Here is a 15,164-nt window from a genome sequence, read left to right on the forward strand (position 1 = left end):
TGCTCATCAAAGTGAAGATTTGACCTCCTCTGTTTGCTTCTTTGGAAAACTTTTAAATAATTTGTCAGAATCTGGATCTAATTGGAACTTTTCTGATTGGATTGATGGGAAAACTACTGTTGTGAGTAAACCTAGTTGATCCGGTGTAACTGCAACTGAATGAGACTTTTTGTTTTGAAAAGTTGAACTCAATTCTTCTGTTTTAATCATTGCAATTTATTACTAATTGCATGTGTTTTTGTCTTAGATTTGATTTTATATTTGTTTTTTAAAATCACAAATTCGATTTTTGATGAGAAAATGAATAATTACTGCAACACAAAAAAAAGAATCACAAATTTTATTTTTTTGTCATTGTGAAGATATGAAACGAGTAATTTTGAACATCATGACTTTACAAAACAGACTATTTTTTTGTACCAAAGAAGAAGATGAATCAGCAAAAAATAGGACATAAAAATTACAAACTGTGAAGAAACAAAGGAAAATTGTCCCCAGGTCAAATCAGCATAAGGCATCCATCTTTAAAACATTAAATTTATAAAACCATAAGAATAAAACACCAGTACAAACAGACACACGTAGTTGTTACAGTTAACAGATGTCAGCTTTTTGAATAAAAATGCAGTTAGTGTAAACAGGAACTCCATCAGCTCATGATGCATTCACTTCCCACCGTCTTTATAACATCGTATTCTTTCCTCGGCAAAACTTACAGCAACAAGACGTTATTCTTTTCCACTGAAACGGCATCAAGCCAAGCAAAAACAGGAAGTGTTTTTAGGAAGTCCCGTTCTGCTTCACTTTAAGGATCAACAGAGCTGATTCCAAATTTAAAACTTTTAAAATTCAGCAGATATTTCAAAGGAAGAGCAAAACACACAAACTTCCTTCTGCTAATTTGCAACTTACTTGATAATGGACTCATATAAGAATAAAGAAACCACAGCGAATCAGAAAATGCTGAGTCTGGTTGCTAAGGCGATTCAGCATTTTTTATCAGACAGATAGAAATCAAACCTCAAGCAGACAGTGACTGTGCAAAAGTTTTAAGTCTTATTAAGGACATTTCTAACTGCAGAAGAACCTTGTGGAAGAGAAAATGGAAAGTTATTGTGCTTACTGTGATTTATGTGTTAAATATGGTTAAAACGTCCCTTCAGTTGCGGCTGTGAAAGAATAATTCAGAAAGGAAATACATACTGTTGGTGAATTTCGAGCATTTATGCACTTTGATGCACAAATTTTACATAAAATAAAACTACAACCATGAAAATAGCTTAACTAAAATAGTTTCTGAATATTTAAAAGGCTCAAACTCGATCATGACACTAGCATGAACATTTTGTGGTAAAATCAAATAAAAACACTCCTAAATATTCACTGTGAATATTTAAAAACTGTGTATGACATCCAAATACCAACGCAGTCGGGTAAAACCTGACACCCGCCGACTCATTTAAACTTTAAATAGTGTTTCTAGTGTAAACTAATGAATAAGTGGAGACTTTTTACATTTTTGTCCTGATCATGGCTTATGGTTTTACATTTTCCTGTATGAATTTTCCCAACACTGAGCTTAAATCAGCAAACTGAAAATCATAACAGAAATGTAGCAAAAAGCAGCATAAAAACTCAGAAAGGGAAAAGTTTTAGTTCACGTTTTGTTGGAAGAGTGAAATAAAGATTTTATCAACTTAACAGCAAAAATCATCTTTTTTATATATTATCACATTAAACCCTTTTTTATAAGTGGTAGAATATGTAAAACGCTGTGTGGACACACAGACAGAAACTTAATAAACTCCACAGACATCTTTTTGCCTTAGTGAAGTTTTTGCATCGCATCGCTGAAATCTTTAAAGAAGCCGTTAAAGCTTTGCTTCCTTCCCTCTGTGGCCTGCAGGGGGCAGTGAAGAGTAACAGGCGCCTCACAGCTTTCTGACTCTGTTGATGTCAGATTATGATATTTTTCAGGAGCCAACATGTCCAACTTATCATCATCATCTCTGTTGGCAGTTTGGTTGCACCTCACTAATACAGTAATAAAATACAGTTGAGTTTTCACAAAACAGACAAGAATCACTTAAAAATATTCACCTGTTTTCTGTCATAAAAGCAAATAGAGAAAATGTTTGAGTTAGCTTCATGTTCTTGGAGGATATTTTCTGAATGCCCACTTTAACAGTCTGTTCAGGCCCCTGAGGTCCGATGATTGAGGCTTTCATGGACCTGATGTCCCTTTGAAAAGGGCTTCGATCTGCTCCAGCGTCTTGCCTTTGGTTTCCGGGACGAAGATGATGGTGAAGATGATGTTGAGGCCGCACATGCAGGCGAAGAGCCAGAACGTCCCGGCGCTGGTTATGAGGTTCTGGGAGGAGGCGGAGAAACGGATTAGAGGCTGTGAATGAACTGAAGCAAATCAGATCGTTCACATCAACACCACTGGGATATTATTAAAATATTGAAACACAAATAAACAAATGGAATAAAAAATAATAATAAATATAAAAAGCATATCAAGTAACTAAATAAAGAGTAAAGAAATCAAAATAATTAAAAATATATTAAATGCATTAAAATTAGGTTAAAAAGAATAAAAATAATTAAAAACACTAAATGTGTAAAAATAAATGCTTAAAAGATAAAGATAATATAACAATTTAAAAATATGAAATGCATAAAAATATAAAACCTAACCAAAATATTTTAAAAACACTAAATACATCAAATAAAATATAAAATATTAAAAGTATGAAAATAAATTAAATGAAAACAAAACAAAATAAATAAATAAAAATAATGAAAAATATTAAAAGCATGAAAAAACAAATAAACAGATGGTCAAAAATAATACGTTAAAAGTACATAAAATAAATCAACAACAAAAATTTTAAGAATGCAAATTACTAAAAAAATAAATTAAAAAAATGTAAAGAAAATGAGAGAATCTGATCTGAATCTATCAAACTAAGTTAACTAATTAGACCAAGCAGGAAGCCTTGATCTGTCCTGGTAAAAGGTGTAGCTGAAGGAAACATCAGGAAAAGAAGGAATATTTTCCTGGTTGACCCACCATCATGTCCTGGAAGGTTTTGGTGACGACGAAGGCCATGCCCCAGTTACTGAGAACCACCGCCGCTCCAGCAAACCCTCTCACTCTGATGGGAATGACCTCCGACATGATCAGCCACGGGATGGGACCCCAGCCGATGGCGAAGCCTGAAAACCACACGCGTTACCAACGCTCTCCTTTACATCCTCCTGCTGACGTGAACCTGAACTCACCTGCGATGAAGACGGCCATGCTGGCCAGAGCCAGCCAGGTGAGGTCAGCGTGGGGCGCCGCCGCTCCGCTGGGAACTTTGGGCGTCAAGTAGAAGTAGACGCCAAACGCCGTGGTGCTGATCATCATGGCCACGCCTGGATTCAATCAGAACAAGTCAAATTTAGTAGGGCTGTCAACGTTAGCACGTGCAATTAACCTGAAGATGTTAACTCACATTAAAAAGGTTAATTAAACTCTATTTTGACATAAAAGTGTCTGTCCTGTGGTAACAGCAGCGCATTATGGGGAGCAACGAACGACAACAAAATATTAAAGGTTTCCGAGACAACAGACGGCAACAGAGGTTGAAAATGTTCAACGTTCTTGTGTTGCGTTGCTAACCGGTGCATGAACATCAACGTCGCTTGGATGCACTGTAAAAACACAAAATACTACCAAGTACTTTTGGTCCAGTTTCTAGTGCAAATATCTTAGAAATATGACAAAACTAACATGTTAGTGACTATTCCGCAAGAATTAGGAGCTTGATTGTGTGGATGCACTTTGCTGAAAATGTGCCATATAAATAAAATTACCTTTACCTTGTTTTAAGTAAATAAATCCACTGGCAGATTATTTGACTTGTAACCAAACATTTTTCTCACAAGTGAATTAATTTGTTAATGAAACTAGAACTTCTTCAATATTAAGAAATTCTTGACTTTAAAAAAGATCCTAATTCTTGCGGAAAAGTTACTGGTGAGATATTTGCACTAGAAACTTACCAAGAAAACAAGATTTTGTGTTTTTGCAGTTTGGATGAGAACAAACAGCTGTCGCCTCGTCACACAAGACCAACAGGAAATGAATGGAGAGTTTCTAAATTAACGCCTAAAACAAATTTTTTTAAACCTTCCTGAACATAAAAACCTGAAAAACCGAAAATCTTCAGTCATGTTTGGTGTGGCGGGTTTTGAAATGGGCAGTTGCCCAGGGCGGCATCAGAAAGGAGCGGATGTGTGTGGTGGAGTAAGTTTCACTTAATTGCTGTTGATTACTGGGAGAAAAACACAAACATAATTGTTTGCGTTTTAATTGGTTGAAGTGCGGCAGGAGGAGGGACTTGCCCAACTGCGTGCATATTTATATTTCAAGCTTACAAAGCTAGACATAATGATTAATCATAATTAATCACAGCACTAGAGTCTGATTAATCCAATCAGATTAAAAAGATCTATGATCCTGGAAAAATCAGGAATAGGCCAGAAAATATCTGAAAAGTTTGGGAAAAGAAAGGAAGAAAAAACAAAAACTGCATTGATGATTTGATGAAATAAAACTGGTTCTGTTGAGAGAACCTGAGATGACGAGCAGAACCTTCCTGCCGGCCCGGTCCATGATCACCGCCGCGATCCCAGTGAAGATGACCTGAATCAGAGCGACGATCACTGAAGCCAGTTCGCTCTCCTGAAAAACAGCAACAATCAGGAAGGAAATCCAGTTTTCAAACTGAAATCTACTTCTGCCTGTGAAATTAATGGAAATATTTCAGTTAAAATTCAGTAAAGCTGAAGCATTTTCAAATTAAAACTCTCATCTGAGCCCACAGCATCACTTTTTTACAACAGAAAGTCTCAAGATCAAAACCTCACCAGGTGGAAAGTAAAAGTGTTGCTTGTTTATTATTCAATCTGTTTCTAGATGCTGTGGAGCTGGAAGAAATCCCAGAGATGAAACGGAGACTTTATGGATGCAGATATTGATATAAAGAGGTGTAGCAAAAGCAAATGATTAGGATTAGCAGAGCTTGTAATCGTGAACATGTTAGTGTGGAATATCGTCTCTGCTGCCTGGATGTTGAGCTGTTAGCATGTCATGACGGTCATGAGACAGTCACACAGCAACAGTCTTCAGTCAGAGGCCTCTTCAGATTCGTTGGTAGACTGACTGCTACTGGAGATCCTTCCTGCCCACATTCCAATCCACAATACAACTTCCTCAATGACTGTCTGAGGGCCGTTGGACGATACTTTATTAAACCCAGAGGGATTAATAAAGTATTTTTAAATTTCAGAATAATAAGAAAAATGCAGATTTTTGATTCTTAACGAGAGGAAAACATCTGGTTGTGTATCTGCAACTGCAGAGTGTGTGGGTGTGTGTGTGTGTGTGTTACCTTGAAGTGCGCCTGTACGAATATGTCCTCAGCGTAGAACATGATGGCGTTGATCCCGGTCATCTGCTGAAACACCATCAGCATGATGCTGATCAGCAGCGGCTTGAAGACGCCGGGATCCTTCAGGTCGGACAGGTGGAACGCTGAACCCTGGAAGAAGACAGAATCCTTCAAACATTCAGACAGAGAACATCTCAGATTGATCCTTTAAAGGAGTAAAAACTGTGTTTTTGTGTTAGAAGTGTAAATATCTTTTATCCCATATATACTCAAAATTAACTTTAAGGACTGTGAGATTCTTTGTATTATTCTCCTGTGTGTGTTTTTGTGAGAGATGTCTGCAGGAACCTGATAACGTGCCAGATTGGAAGCAGATACCAGCCACTCTGGAGACAAAACTAAGAACTGCTCTTAATAAAACACCAAAAGGCTAAAAGGTCAAAGTTTGTGACCCAGAGATACAGAAACTGCGCTTGAAACCTCACATGCAGAAAGATTCATTGTATAGAAAGATTTATGACTGTGTGTTAGCAGCTGGGTTTTGTTTCCCTCCACACCTTATGCAAATAGGCCAATGTAAATTATAATGTCATGATTGCAAAATAAAGGAAGAGAAGCAAGAGAAGATTCTCAGAGCGAGTTTGGAGACTGAAAGTCAGACCCTCCTCTCTTCTCCTCGCCAGTAAAATCCAGTTCATTTGTCTCTCTCTTCTGTTATCTATTTTAAGGCTGTAAACTTGACATTATTTTGGTCCTTTGAGCCGGATTCCAATATACCTAAGGATTCCAGCTGATGCAGCAGAATCCAGAAAGACCGTGTGCACGGCTGAACTCTTTAGAATGAGTTTATAGATCCTTTTCCAGGACTGGAGTCGGCTGGATCACCGGCTGGGATCTGATGGTTGACAGAACTCAGTGACAACTGAAAGCAAGTTAACTTTCTTCTAAAGGAAAGTGTGAATGAGGGTCGACCGCGTTAAGGGAAATGACAGAGGTTTTGGGAACCTTATAAACCGTGTGAATCCTAGGCTCTAACATGTAAATGAAAAGCAGGGTTTAGAACCTGGTGCTGTTGTGGGACGAGGGGCCCGACTAATACCTGTGAGGACGACGGAGTCCTGCGAAGGACAGGAACTTAAATTCTGTAACAAAGTGTAACTGTGAGAGTGATTGATAGGATGTCGGAGTCCTGCTAGTAAACGCTTAAATTCAGTAAAACGTCTGATTGTGTGTGATTGGAGGTATAAAAACCACTCAAATAATTCAGGATGTTGGTGTTGTGGAAAAGAAGGACATGAAAATTATGTTACATGCCTGAGTATAATTAGGATCAGCTCCGAGCGCTCAGACTCATGGAGTAACCTTAAACATAAATTATGAAATCTAAAATGACAAAGGATCCAATTAACCTTTTTCCTAAAGAATATAGAGATGGGCTTTTTAGGGTTTTTGTTTGGAACCATTGTTAGAAAAATTATCCTCCTGTTCATTTACTCATGAGTTTATTTTACAAGTTATGTTTTCATATTATTCTTTTCATATTATTCTTTTTTATTATTACTCTCATATTATTCTTCTTTTTATATTTACTTAACTTCTCTTTCTTTTGTAGTATGTTATTAACTTTGTTTAGGATGTTTGCTTGGAAGCTAAAAACGTTAAACATTCATGTGTTATTAGTTCCATCTGTAACTGATTAGTTGTGGTCAGCCACATGCCCTTATAAGGGCATGTCCATAGGAGGTTTCAGAATGTAAAGACGGTTGGTCAATTCTCTGTGTGACTGTGTGAAGAGAAGCCCAACCTCCTTTTTCTATACAATAAAGAGAAATGCAAAGAAAGAACTGGCAGAATTGAGTCCAGACAGTGTTTGACAGCGATTCGTCGCGTCTGTTCTCAATTCTCCTATTCTGCAGAAAAGAAATGAAAAGAAACCTAATCTCTGTCTCTGGCTGATTCTTTGCAGGTTATGACAAAATAAACCTATCAACCATAGGTTATAGGAAGTTGTATAGAAGTCATTATCATCGCATAAAGCAGGTTTTGATGTAGTTTTAGTTTCCTAAATTCAGGGAACAATTTCCTCCTTAAACTGGATTGTTTGAGTAAGCAAATGATTTATGAGTAATGAAATAATATGGTTATAGGAAGGTTTTAAGGTTGTAAATCTGATATTTTGTAACTCCACCTGTTCGTTGCAGGCGTCCTCGATGCGGGAGCACTCCCACTCGATGGGAGCGTCCGGCCCGCGCAGGAAGCGTAAGGCCTCCTCAGCTTCCCGCCTCTTCCCCTTCGACAGCAGGAAGCGCGGCGTCTCGGGCATGAAGCACATGGCGACCATCAGCAGCGACGGCGGCAGCGAGCAGCAGATCGCCAGCCAGCGCCAGTCCACGAACAAACCTGCAGGACGGGTTCAGACACACGGCTGAAACCTGGGAGGCGTTTCAGAAGGAAAACAAAACCATTCATAACACACTTAGCTGGACAAGAAACTGTCCCAGAGTTTATTACGATAAACGATGATATTGTTGGTTTGAGACCATTTTTAAGTAATACAGTAACATATTCTAAAACTTTAAATTCTAATGAACATTTAACTTTGCAACTGGAAAACATTGTAAATATCCAAAATAAATAAACAAAACAACAAATGAAATGAACTATGAAGACTCTGTAAACAAAGTTGTCCATTAAAAAAGGTTTTTTTTCTACCTCAGTATAAGTTAGAGTTTCTCAGTATGATGCAGGTTAGCTTAGGTCAGATTAGCTTAGCATACTCTAAATTGAACTCTTTTTGTTTTACTATAACATTGGGCTGCCCATCGTATTTTGTTTTACCTTATTTTAATGGAAGCTCATTTTGGATTTGGTCACATGTACCTGAACATAAATGTAAAATCTCAAAAGAAAGATGACAGGCTGCTCTTTTCCACAAAGACGATGAAAAGAAAAACAGATTTCAGATTCTGGTTGTTTAAATCTTTCAAAAGAGTCAAGCTGCAAAAACAAGACAATAAAACCAACAGGGAAACAAAAGGAAACTTGTTTTGATCATAATGAATCACTGGATCTGTTACAGCAAGATTCCTGCTAGGAATCAGGAAATTCAATAATCTGAGATCATCAGATGGACTTTTTCCTAAGATCTAAAGTGAACAAGTGTGACCTTCAGAGGATAAACTCTCAATTTAATGATCATTCTCTTTATAACATAACGTAATAAAAAGGATCATTACATGATTTTTCTGGCTTACAACATTCAGTAAACAATAAATGTTCAGAGAGGATAAATACATCCAAGAATAAAAAAAAAATAAATTAATTTTATTTCAAAATGTTCAAAGTGAAGCTTCCTTGTAATTAAATGCTGTGATATCAATAATTATATTTTAGTAAATATATTTTAGGTGTTTTCCGTCCAGCTGTAGTGGACTGTTAGTGCTCTGAGAAAGTCCAGCTTTGTTCAAACTCCTTCAGAGAAACATTTAATCTTAACTGATTATTATTTAATTGCATTGTTTACTTTTGGTCAGGAACGTATGATAGCATCTTACCGTCAATGTGGATAGAAAAAAAGGAGTAAATTTCAGAAAAAAAAACAAGGAAAGTTCTGAGCTGGAAAAGTTGCTAGAAAATAAACACAGAAATGTTTAGATTAATCTCAAATTTTCTAGAAACAAAACAGACTCAGACTCAGAAATGTTCTTATTTGTTCTGGAAAAATTCAGAGATTTTTTGTGTGGAAATTTACAGCTTTTCCCTTTCTATCTAAAGATAAACCCTCGTAGGAATGTCTCCAGCTGAAATAAGCGTGCTTTCATCAGATTGGTGCAAATAAGAGAAGCTTTAGTGGGTCTGGTTGGGTGTAATTTTGCTGTGCATGACATCCACAGCGGTTTTGCTGTTAATTCAGCGTCTGACGCTAATGTGGTCATTTTAATCCAGAGGATTCGTGTCAGCCTCCTGGAGAGTCTCAGACAGACAATGAGTCACTTTCATAAACTCATCCTAACTCTTCCTCCCTTCACATGTTTGAAAGATTTAAGAGAAATTCCACTGAATCTGTTTCAGAAAAAAGGTCAAGATGCCAAAATGACTTTTCTAGACATTATGCTTCTCACTACAGATATGGACAGAAGTCGATTCAATCGTTTTCCAGGTTTTCCAGGTTTTCCAGATCCAAATTCAAAATAATTTTTGTGTGTTAAGTGTCGAGCCCTCGTGTCCCAGCACTGAGGAGGAAACGTTTGCAAACGGTGTCGTGTCCATAGATACAGACAAGTTTTACATTCAATTTTGATGAACAGCATCAAAAAGAAATGTGGTGAAATCATAAAAACATCCAGAAGGTAGCATTGTTTATAAATGTATTATTATTTATTAAATTTATTTTTATTATTATTAAAATAAACCAGGATTGTAGCCGTTGAGCCATCAGCGAGTCGCTCAGCAAACAGAAGTTAAAGAACTGAAAGGCGATGAACATGTTGTTCGCTTTAACACGTTCTGAAAAACTTTAACCCAGCAGAAAATTCTGTTGTTTAGCAGCTAATTTACTAATGTGCACAAAAAAGGAAAACACTGGATTTTATCCATCACATTATATTAACTTGTTTATGATGAAGAAGCAGAACCCATAAAACACAGACTTATTCTAAATATCTCTGAAAATGTCTAAATTACCACGGAAACAGATTTTTATACTGTTTTATATTTTTGTGTTAAACTCAGTATTTGTCTTGACTACCATTTTATCTGGTAAAACATTGAACTGAGATATCACATGGTTATCTGGTGTGCACTGTTCAACGTTTGCATCGCACCTTTAACCTAATTAGTGAGATTAAACTAATGAAATTTCTTCATTATCTGTGGAAAAAGCAGAATCCAGATCTTAACCGTATTTACGTCAGAGTTCTGGTTGTGAATAAGAGTGAAAACAACAACGAAGAACAGCTCAAACTTTGATTACACTCTAACACAAAACAGAACAAGATCCCTGAAATCAGGCAGCATCCATCATTTTATCCTTCTGAACTTGTGTTTGCTCTGTTAATAATCAACTTTTCTGCACAGCCCGGCTATCACGAGGCAGTCCACCTGACTGGACACTCCAGCTTTTATTTGGAAAACATGAGTGGCATGCAGCAGCTGGAGAGGATCCGATCTTATCAGAGCTGAGCTGCTGAACTGATCTCCTCTTCCTCCAAACATTTCAATCAAAGCCACAAACAAGCCTCAGATAAACACTCACACTGCGACCGGACAGCCAGACCGGCGTCAGATTACAGAGGAGGAACTCTCTCATGGATCAGAGGAATCCGTTGATCATTCACAGAAGCCTGGACCCGATTGTTACAAAAGCAGCAGCGACGTACCTGCCAGGTAAACTCCCATGATCCCAGAGACCACCATGAGCTGAACGCAGGAGCCCAGCATCCCGCGGACTTTCTCATGCGCCGTCTCAGAAATATACAACTGAGGAGGAAGAGGGAAGAAAACCGTTAATTATTGTCACATTTGCAAGCAATTCAAAAGTTATTTATGGCTTCCTTCTAGTAAAAATAAAATCTAATGGTGGTTTTAAACAAACGCTCCATCAAAAGGTGAAGCAGCTTCTGCAACCATGAATCCCAGTAGAGGTTTTCTGTTGATCTTTATCCGTCTAATTTTGGACCATCTTTTTCTAAATAAATATACTAATATAGTATACTACTGCATATAAATAAATAAACCATTTTTTCTCATTAAAGCAACTTCTTTTTCACAATTTTACAACCTTCTACTGGTAATATAATTTTTACTCATAATATTCTAACTTTATTCTGCTGACTTTATTGTCGTAATGATTTTATTCTCACAATTAAAAAATAAATCTCTTAGTCTGGCCCTAATGTTCTTCGTGTTTGACCAGGCGATGAATCGATTATTTCATTTTTCAGCCGCTCTGCTCCAGATTTGCTCGAACAGATTGAATTTCCTGGTGTTCAGGTTTAAAACCTCCAGGCGTTTCTCACCGGGACAACCAGCGAGGTGATGCCGCTGGCCATGCCGGTCAGCACCCTGCCCACGTACAGCATCCACACGTTCTGAGCGGCGATGATGATGGTGAAGCCGAAGACGTAGGGCAGCGTGCAGGACATCAGCGTCAGCTTCCTGCCGATCCTCTGCACCATCCAGCCGCCCAGCAGGCCGCCCACCGCCGCGCCGATCGTTACGATGGACTTTAAAAACAAAACGTGAAACCTGAGCGCTCCTCTGATTAACTCAATGCAAATCTTCACTTTAAACAGAACTTATTAATATTAATAAGTTAATTTTCAGCTAAACTGTATAATTTATCTAAATCTTCGTCTTTGACTTCAACCAGATTCAGCTAACAGTCAGTTTTGCATTTTCACTTCTTTATGTACTTTGTTCTAAATGTAAATATGTACAATTACGTCTCATCAGAGCTAATATCTGAAAACTTTTACCTTGTTAATGAATGAATTTGCATCTATTTAATCCAAATCTTCCTGTTTAAGTGTCTGGTTGACTGTTTTTTGCTGTAATAAGTATTTTACGCCAGCATGTGACGACATAAAGCTGCTGATGCAGCCCAAAGTCGGCCCTGCTTCCAGCCATGTGATGTTGCGTCATCATACCCCAAACCAGGAGCCCTCCACTTCGCTGAGCCGCAGCCGAGGGTCGGAAATCCTGCTGAGCTCAGGGATGGCGGGGGAGCTGTATCCCAGCACGAACCCGAAGCTCATGGGACCCAGAACGGCGGCGAACGAGGCCAGGTACAACTTCCTGTTCTTCACTTTGCTGCGGGCGAAACAAAAGAGGAAGCAGGTTAAATGAACTGTAAATGTCTGTGCAGTTTTATATGTTCATATTTATTTTATTTAGGAAGAATTTTCAAACTTTGTGTAAGAACCACTTTGTTTCAAGTCTTACCATAGTTTCTCAATTGTGTTTTGGTCTGGACTTTGACTAGGCCACTCTAACATATGAAAATGATTGAAGGCATTGTTTTCCAAACGTTTTCTTCAACAATAAAGTAAACAGGAAATGCTCTAAACAACAAGACAAAGTTGCCAGATTTGTGTGAATCACTTTAGAACCAAAAGTTAAATCTAGTTTTCCAATTATTCTTTATTAAAAGAAGTTTTGCAAATGCTTTTTGGCTTGATTTGGTAAAAAAAAGAGGAAAACACTGATTATTTTCACAGAAATAACAGGAATTTGGGGAACTCTTCCTCTAGAAATGTTGCTATATTTAGCCAACTTTAATAAATTAAATAAAAACTGATTTAGATGCAACAAAGTCTGCTTTTCAGTGAAAGTCACTGGACAGATGTGGTTGTGTTCAGTAGAAAATTAAAGAGAATGCAAAGCAATGATATTAAAAGAGAAATGCTTTGTGCTGTAACCAACATTTTCCATTCTATGGAGATTGAAATGAGTCAGAATTATTCTTAAAATGCTGCAGGCGGCCGCTGACCGGAGTCTGGACACGCCGGGTCCTGTTTCAGGTTATTGTCTTACAGGAACCTCAAACAGGTTTAACTCCAACTCTGACCAACTTCCACGTCCCCACAGCATGATGCTGCCACTACCAGAAACTTTCCAGACCAGAGTGTCCATCATTCCAGTCAACCCTGTCCATTGCCATCCATTAATTTCACATGTTTTCTAATTATGTATTAAAATAAATCCTAAAAGGAAACTAACCAATCAGAGCCAGGAGGAGGGCTTAAGCGCTGCCAATCACTCTTATGCTCATATCCCTGCCCCCTTACTCTCTGCTACGCTACAGCTGGTTCAACACAACATAACCTGCCATGAATGCTAAGGTTAGTTAGCATAGCTAGTTAGCATGACCACAGATTAGCACAGTGAGTAGTACTGATTGACAGCGCAGGAAAATTTCTAAATTTGGCATAAATGAAGTTACTAAAATGAACAAAATCAATACAAAGTCCTCAGACTGATAGAAGGACGTTTGTGTTCCTGGTTTCTGGATAAAGTTGGAACATTTTCAATGCTTAAATACCAAATGCTTCACAGCTGAAACACACAGTCCCAGGCTGACGCTGTGATCATTTGTGTTCAACAAATAAAGTCAAAATAAAGATAGAAATAAGTTGAGTAGGTTCACCAGACCCAGACAACCAGAATATGAACAGAGTACAGATCAGGTAGTGGGGAGCAAGATGGAGGAAAACAAGATTTATAAATGAACTTTTGTGTATAAACTGTATTGCATTGGACTGCAGGTAGGAAGCTGCAGCAGGTAGGAAGCTGCAGCAGGTAGGAAGCTGCAGCAGCCAGTACCGTGTTTTTGTTGGAGTGGATGAGACTGAAAATAGGAAACTTTTTAACCAGTTGATGATTCTCAATTTTCTGCATTTTACAATTTTATATCCCTGTAAACAGAAAACCTTTGACTTTTGATTTGATGATCAGACGAAACAAGCAAGTCTAACTCGTCATTTTGGACTTTGGAAACGCCTAATTTTATCTCTACCAACTCTACTATTTTATTTAACAGAGAGCAGAAACGGCTTAAGCTGAACGCAGCAGAATAATCTAGGTGGTTATTTCATGTAAATTGTTGGGTGTTTCCCAACCTTGGTCCTCAGGGGTAAAATGGTTCGCTTTAGGTGTTTCTCTTTTCTAACAAACCTGATTTAAAACCAGATTCTGCAGAACTAATTGACCAACTCATTGTGCAACTCAAGCCTCAGATTTGTGTTTTTTAAAGCACCTGAAACATCCAGGTACGTTTCCACCAAAGATGAAAGCTGACAAACACTTTTTAGACTTTGTAAGTCCAGAAAACCCGTTTGAAAAGGTCAGATCGTCCTCTGATATTCTGGCTGCATAAGTTTTAGTCAGGCTGACCTGAGATAAGCCTCCTGCTCGGACAGCAGTCCGGTAGGATCGTCATCTCCACCCTCCTCATCCAGCAGCCTCCGTCTCTCGGTCTGGATGTCCATGCTGACGGCAGCGATCCTTCCCGGTGTTTACCTTCTGCTCTCGGTCGCCCTCAGCATGAATCCACCGGCCGGAAATGGCTGCAGCGGAGAAACAACAGCAGCTGCGTTAATAAACTAACAAAAGAGAGAAATGAAGCCGTGGGATCAAATATGAGATCTGCGGTTGTTACCTGAACGACCCGGTTGATCTCAGCTTCCTCCACCGGCTGACAACTTGCTTTACTAACATCAGAGTCAGCTGATCACCTCTATTGCCTGTTACACGACTTTCAAAATAAAAGTCTCAAACACAATCTATTACATGTTAGTACATATTATCACTTGGTTATAGTTGAGAGTTTCAATGTACACTTTTTAAAACATTTACCGGTGATTTTTACATTAAAGACGTGTTATAAACCAGCTTATTACCGTATAAACATACTGAAATAATATCGAGTATACGTTAACATATGGAACCAAGATAAAACCCAGGAAACTGTACAGCTAAAATTACTTTTTAACACCACTTTTAAATATCCAGTAGATTTTTTCTCTCTCTCTTATATCTCATTAACTACATGTTTAGCTAGCAACGTGATGCTAGCAGTGAAACAGAACAAAATAAGAATTACAAATCAACAACTGTTCACTCTTACACGACTATGTGTTTGCATTTAAAGTTTTACTATATTATGTTACATAACACAGGACTTTTAGCAGCGAAATGACAGTTCGTGGATTTAATTTGACA

General features: G+C 38.0%; 1 protein-coding gene across 1 annotated transcript; it reads right to left on the reverse strand.

Moving 5' to 3' along the window:
- Positions 1 to 324: 324 nt before the first annotated feature.
- Positions 325 to 14,735, reverse strand: slc2a8 (solute carrier family 2 member 8). The gene is made up of 11 exons (XM_032578962.1): positions 14,602 to 14,735; positions 14,337 to 14,509; positions 12,092 to 12,254; positions 11,462 to 11,668; positions 10,823 to 10,922; positions 7,633 to 7,844; positions 5,445 to 5,594; positions 4,627 to 4,735; positions 3,289 to 3,423; positions 3,077 to 3,222; positions 325 to 2,371 (listed from the first exon to the last, which is right to left on the reverse strand). Exons 2-11 carry the CDS (start codon positions 14,429 to 14,431, stop codon positions 2,225 to 2,227), a joined length of 1,464 nt encoding a protein of 487 aa, XP_032434853.1. The 5' UTR covers positions 14,432 to 14,509; positions 14,602 to 14,735; the 3' UTR covers positions 325 to 2,224.
- Between the last annotated feature and the right edge of the window lie 429 nt (positions 14,736 to 15,164).

Source organism: Xiphophorus hellerii, chromosome 12, assembly GCF_003331165.1.
Source record: "Xiphophorus hellerii strain 12219 chromosome 12, Xiphophorus_hellerii-4.1, whole genome shotgun sequence".
NCBI classification, from domain to species: domain Eukaryota; kingdom Metazoa; phylum Chordata; class Actinopteri; order Cyprinodontiformes; family Poeciliidae; genus Xiphophorus; species Xiphophorus hellerii.

Coding starts and splice junctions, on each gene's coding strand:
- slc2a8 (XM_032578962.1), bottom strand. CDS start 14,431: ATGGACATCCAGACCGAGAGACGGAGGCTGCTGGATGAGGAGGGTGGA. Junction 4,736..5,444: donor TCGTACAGGCGCACTTCAAG/GTAACACACACA, acceptor GCTGTTTTTCAG/GAGAGCGAACTGGCTTCAGT. Junction 3,424..4,626: donor GGTTCTGCTCGTCATCTCAG/GTTCTCTCAACA, acceptor GATTGAATCCAG/GCGTGGCCATGATGATCAGC.